Source organism: Phocoena phocoena, chromosome 4 (assembly GCF_963924675.1).
Source record: "Phocoena phocoena chromosome 4, mPhoPho1.1, whole genome shotgun sequence".
NCBI classification, from domain to species: Eukaryota; Metazoa; Chordata; class Mammalia; order Artiodactyla; family Phocoenidae; genus Phocoena; species Phocoena phocoena.
This window is the reverse complement of record NC_089222.1, coordinates 80,672,777-80,678,920: the sequence shown is the minus strand read 5'-3', so window position 1 is coordinate 80,678,920 and position 6,144 is coordinate 80,672,777. Positions and strand designations below refer to the sequence as shown.

The 6,144-nt window shown below is 44.3% G+C and overlaps 1 protein-coding gene across 1 annotated transcript; it reads left to right on the top strand.

Moving 5' to 3' along the window:
- Positions 1-1,380: 1,380 nt before the first annotated feature.
- On the top strand, positions 1,381-5,548 carry ADPRH (ADP-ribosylarginine hydrolase). Its single transcript, XM_065876970.1, has 3 exons — positions 1,381-1,693; positions 3,419-3,779; positions 5,146-5,548. The coding sequence occupies exons 1-3, from the start codon at positions 1,381-1,383 to the stop codon at positions 5,546-5,548; spliced, it is 1,077 nt and encodes a 358-aa protein (XP_065733042.1).
- The last annotated feature ends 596 nt before the right edge of the window (positions 5,549-6,144 follow it).

Genomic DNA, 6,144 nt, shown 5'->3' with positions numbered 1-6,144 from the left:
ACCCCAGGACTCTAGAACTCAATCATTTAGAAGGAAAACAAAATTTAAATATTGCTGTTGAAAGGAAGGTTGTGGGAGAAAGTACAGTCTTCTAGTTCAATTAACAGAAAAATCATTTTCCCTGGTTGTGTATGAATAATAAAAATACTGCTTACTATGTGCGAAGCACTGTTCTAGGTGCTTTATAAAAATTAATTCACTTATTCCTCATAACAAACCCACGAGGTTGTTACTGTTTTTGCCACCACTTTACAGGTATGGAGGGTGAAACACAAAGAGATTGCTCAAGGTAAGCAGGTCTGTGCTGAGGCAAGGGCCCAGAATCAGAAGATTTGGGTCCCAGTGCCTCCATTTATTGCTTCTGTGAATTTACCCTCTCTGACCCTGCTTTCTGGGGTTTTTTTTTTTTGGAATTTTATTAATTTTTTTATACAGCAGGTTCTTATTAGTCATCAGTTTTATACACATCAGTGTATACATGTCAATCCCAATCGCCCAATTCATCACACCACCACCACCACACCCCTGCTGCTTTCCCCGCTTGGTGTCCATGCGTTTGTTCTCTACATCTGTGTCTCTATTTCTGCCCTGCAAACTGGTTCATCTGTACCATTTTTCTAGGTTCCACATATATGCGTTAATATACGATATTTGTTTTTCTCTTTCTGACTTACTTCACTCTGTATGACAGTCTCTAGATCCATCCACGTCTCAACAAATGACCCAATTTCTTTCACTTTTATGGCTGAGTAATATTCCATTTTATATATGTGCCACATCTTCTTTATCCATTCGTCTGTCGATGGGCATTTAGGTTGCTTCCATGACCTGGCTATTGTAAATAGTGCTGTAATACCTGTGAAGTGCATACTGTAATCCGGGCCTACTTATGAGGCAGGATGTGCGGGTGCTTTGCAAACAGTGCATTGTGATACCAATGGAAAGTGTTAATATTTAAGTGAAGGAGGGATGCATTCCAAGGCCAAATTCAAACCAAAAGGAGAAAATGACAAGCTTGGTTTGACCTGCAGAATTTAATGGGCTTGCCACCCACGGAGAGGCAAAGATGGAATCGTAGTTAAATTGTGGGCTTTGGAGTCAGATGGATCTAAGTTGGAATGCCAGCCCTGCCATTAATTAGCTCTGTGACCTAAGTCACATAACATTTCTGATACTGCATGGCTGATTTACTCATCTGTAAAATGGGCCTATTCCACTCCCCATAGAGCAGTTGTGAGGATTAAATGAGATGTCCTTAATACTGTGCCTGCAAGGTGTGAGTACTCAGTAAAATGTAGATAGGGCTATTATTTTTTCTGTTTTTTTTTTTTCCTCCCCATCCTCTGTGTGTCTTTATATTCCCCCAGAGACAGCCTCACCATGAGCGGGGAACTGATCAAGAAGTATGTGGCAGCCATGGTGCTGAGTGCAGCTGGAGATGCCTTGGGGTACTTCAACGGGAAGTGGGAGTTCCTCCGGATTGGGGAAAAGATTCACAGGCAGCTGGCCCAGCTTGGCGGTTTGGATGCCATAGATGTGGAGAGGTGGAGAGTCAGTGATGACACGGTGATGCATCTGGCCACGGCAGACGCTCTCCTGGAAGCCGGCAAAGTCTCGGACTTGGCTCACCTGTATTCCATCCTTGCTAAGCATTACCAAGACTGCATGGGAGACATGAATGGCCGGGCACCAGGTGAGAGCAGCCAGTGGAGGTCCTGGGCAAGTGGAGAATAAACAGGCCCAAGGAAATCATTAAAAATGTTGAATGAGATTTAAATATCAAGGAGACATTAGTTTTTATAGTTGTTTCAGAAATAGAAACAACCTGAATGTTCTGTAATTTATTTAATTATGGTGACACATCTGCAGCCATTTAAATTATGCAGATAACTATTTACCAATATGGAAAGATATTGTATATTAAGTAAAAAAAATTAGGTTACAAAACACTATCTTATGAACCCATTTTCTTTCTTTTTTTTTTTTAAACATCTTTATTGGAGTATAATTGCTTTACAATGGTGTGTTAGTTTCTGCTTTATAACAAAGTGAATCAGCTATACATATACATATATCCTCATATCTCTTCCCTCTTGCATCTCCCTCCCTCCCACCCTCCCTATCCCACCCCTCTGGGTGGTCACAAAGCACAGAGCTGATCTCCCTGTGCTATGTGGCTGCTTCCCACTAGCTATCTATTTTACATTTGGTAGTGTATATATGTCCATGCCACTCTCTCACTTTGTCCCAGCTTACCCTTCCCCCTCCCCATGTCCTCAAGTCCATTCTCTAGTAAGTCTGCGTCTTTATTCCCATCCTGCCCCTAGGTTCTTCATAACCTTTTTTTTTTTTTAGATTCCATATATATGTGTTAGCATACAGTATTTGTTTTTCTCTTTCTGACTTCATTTTGTATGACAGACTCTGGGTCCATCCATCTCACTATAAATAACTCAATTTCATTTCTGAACCCATTTTCATTAAAAGTATATATGTATATCTCTGTTGGGAGAGGTCTGGAAGAATATACACAAAGGTGTTAATCATTGTATGTGGGTGATAGGGGTATTTATAGTTTCTTATTTTCGTTTTACTTATTTATAGCTTCTGAGTTTTCTTTAATAAAGAAAAATTTTTTTCCTTTTAAAGAAGACTGGAAAAGGTCGTGTAGAGACCCCTTTTCTGGTTCCAGGTTGCTCACAAGTGGTTCCTGCTCACTTTGGGAACTTTTTGCAGCCACTTGGGCCACCAGCTGATGTGAATCGCCTTTCCCCCAGCTCCTCCTGTATTAGTTAGCTTGACCTGCTGTAACAAAATAACCTCAGACCGGCTGGCTTAAACAACGGACATTTATTTTCTCACTGTTTTGGAAGCCAGAAGCCTGAGATCAAGGTGTCGGTTTCATTTCTTCTGAAGGAGACCTTTCTCTTTGGCTTGCAGACAGTTTCCTTCTAGCTGTGCCCTCTCACAGCACACATTCCTGGTGTCTCTTTGTGTCTCCAAATTTCCTCTGCTTATTAGGACACTGATCAGACTGAATTAGGGCCCACCCTAACATTCTCATTTTAACTTCATCACCTCTGCCCTATCTCCAAATACAGTCACATTCCGAAGTACTAGGGGTTAGGGCTTCAACATATGAATTTGGGGGAATACAATTCAGCCAATAACACCTCCTGATGAAAAGCTCCCTGCTCCATAAACCTAGGGGCGTCTAGTATAAGTACTCTGGTGTAAGTAAGGCACAATGTTGCTCTGGGATTTGGGGTTTGGGGTTTGGAGTTTGGGGATATTCATCATCCTACTTTTTCGCTTTCCCTTTCCATCAAGGAAAGCTGGAGATGGGGCTTGGTTCTCTCATCCTGCGGGGGCTTCGCTTTGGGGTACACTGACCCATGCCCTACCGGACTCTCCCCAGGAGGCGCCTCAATGCAGAACGCCATGCTGCTGGAGCCAGACAAAGCCGATGGCTGGAGGATTCCCTTTAACAGCCATGAGGGTGGCTGCGGGGCTGCCGTGCGGGCCATGTGCATCGGTCTCCGGTTCCCTCACCACAGCCAGCTGGACACCCTGATCCAGGTGAGCGTCGAGAGTGGCCGGATGACCCACCACCATCCCACAGGCTTCCTGGGAGCCCTTGTGTCTGCTCTTTTTACAGCTTATGCTGTGAACGGCAAGCCTCCCCAGCAGTGGGGAAAAGGACTGATGGAGGTGCTACCGGAAGCTAAAAAGTACATTGTCCAATCAGGCTACTTCGTGGAGCAGAATCTTCAACACTGGTAAGTTCGTAGGTGCACGCTCCTGCTAGAAGATGGTTGAACCTGTGTGTGCACATGCGTGCATGTGTATGCCTCAAACTCATAGATCATAGCAACCATCCTGGTTCTCACCATCCAGTTCTGTCGTCCACCGCATCCAGCTGCCTCCCCACCCACCTGCTAAGGATTTCAAGTACAGTCCCAGTGGTGGTGGCCACCAGGTCGCCAAGTGAAGACCTCAGGGAGTAAGGCAGCTACACTGCTTCCCTCATGTGTAGGGATCCTGTTCTCTATAGTTTTTGTGGCTGTTCTTATTTTTTTTTCTGGCCACACCACGTGGCATGCAGAATCTCAGTTCCCTGACCAGGGATTGAACCCATGCACCCTGCAGTGGAAGCACAGAGTCTTAACCACTGGACCACCAGGGAAGTCCCTATGGCTGTTCTTTATTGAGATGAACTTCCCTGTTTATTTCCTGGAACTTGTTTTTTCAGTGTTGTCTTGACACACAATACTGTGAAATCCTTGGCTAAAATTATCTAGAGATAGGTTTTTCCACCAGCTAATTAATAAATGGTAAGGCCACATCTTCCCCTTTTCTTGAATTCATTTCACATTCCCTTTCTTAGAATAAAAAGGTCCAGGGCTTCCCTGGTGGTGCAGTGGTTGAGAGTCTGCCTGCCGATGCAGGGGACACGGGTTCGTGCCCCGGTCCGGGAAGATCCCACATGCCGCAGAGCGGCTGGGCCCGTGAGCCATGGCCGCTGAGCCTGTGCGTCCGGAACCTGTGCTCCGCAATGGGAGAGACCACAACAGTGAGAGGCCCGCGTACTGAGGCTTTCTAATGAAATCACCCATGGTCTTGATGTTCCAAAGTTCTCTCTTAAAAAAAAATAGTAACCGTATAAGGGGATGATGTGTTAATTAGGTTGATGGTAGTGATCATTTCGTTATGTATATGTATATCAAATCATCATGTCATACAACCTTGAATATGTACAATTTTTGTTAAGAAAATAATATAAAGTAAATAATAAAATAAAATATATAATGACAGGCTAAATACATAAAGTTCACCCTTGAAAGTTGACACTTGCCATGATTCTCAACTCAGGAAAAACAAACCTTTATTTCTCACCTTTAACTTGCTGTATATCTTCTTTATGTAGCAACAGGTATCAATGCCTTATTGACATCATTCCTTAGCAAAAATGTATTGAATGAATGTCACTTAGAGCTCATTTTGATTTTTTTATATCATATGATTTTAGTACCAGAAGTTGAAGTCATCTTGGAGCTTTCCCTGCTCACGCATCTTCTGGTACCTTTCCTAATGGCTTTTGACTTTATTTTTTCAATTGACTGTAGATTTTTTTCCTTCCTACAGGTCTTACTTCCAAGACCAATGGAAAAAGTACCTAAAACTCAGAGGGATTTGGGATGGCAGATCAGCCCCTACCTTCCCCAAGCCTTTTGATGTGAAGGAGAGGGATCAGTTCTACACCTCCGTGAGCTACTCTGGCTGGGGCGGCAGCAGTGGACATGATGCCCCCATGATTGCCTACGATGCCATCCTGGCTGCAGGAGACTCCTGGGAGGAGCTTGCCCACCGAGCCTTTTTCCACGGTGGAGACAGTGATTCTACAGCTGCCATTGCTGGCTGTTGGTGGGGAGCGATGTATGGTTTTAAAGGAGTGAGTCCCTTCAACTATGAGAAGCTAGAATACAGAAACCGGCTGGAAGAGATAGCTAGGGCTTTGTATTCTCTTAGGTCAAAGGAAGATACGTAACTACCCTTTAGGGAGAAGTGACATTCATTTCTGGTGGTTTCTCCTCTTGTGTAGTCCCTTTTCTGCTCAGTTTCACTTTTTTCAAAGTCAAGAGTCTTAACCTTGTACTCAGGGAATTTTGAGATAACAGTCCCTTGGGTACCTGAAGGTCAGTCTTTCCAAACTTATTCTGTCCTCGCCCCCCACCCCAAATCTACCCCTCTTCCTATCCTGAGGAGTCTTTATCTCAGTTGATGGCATCAGCCTCTCCCAAATTAGAAATCTCATAGCCTCATATCGAGTCTTCATTTTTACCATCTGATCTTTCGCTAAGTTTTTTTCTGTTTGCTTTAGGGTGGGTTCCCCAAAGTGGACTCTGAGACAAGGATTTGAGTGCAAGTAGTTTATTTGGGGGGTGATTCCAGGAAGCACTGTTAGGAGAATGGGGAAGTGAGACAGGGAAGGGAGGGGAGCCAGGACAAGGTGCGTTAATGAGCATGTTACCAACGTGGGCAGTTGGGACTCGGTCCGTCTGGGTCCTCTGCGTAAGGCACTCAGAGTTGTCCCACCGACTTCTATCCGATGTTGGTGGAGGACCACTCCCAGGCGTGCTAACT

Bases quoted from the DNA above. Each gene is read 5' to 3' on its own strand.
- ADPRH (XM_065876970.1), top strand. From the start codon at position 1,381: ATGAGCGGGGAACTGATCAAGAAGTATGTGGCAGCCATGGTGCTGAGT. The intron at 1,694-3,418 runs GTGAGAGCAGCC...GACTCTCCCCAG, and splicing joins CATGAATGGCCGGGCACCAG to GAGGCGCCTCAATGCAGAAC. The intron at 3,780-5,145 runs GTAAGTTCGTAG...TCCTTCCTACAG, and splicing joins GAGCAGAATCTTCAACACTG to GTCTTACTTCCAAGACCAAT.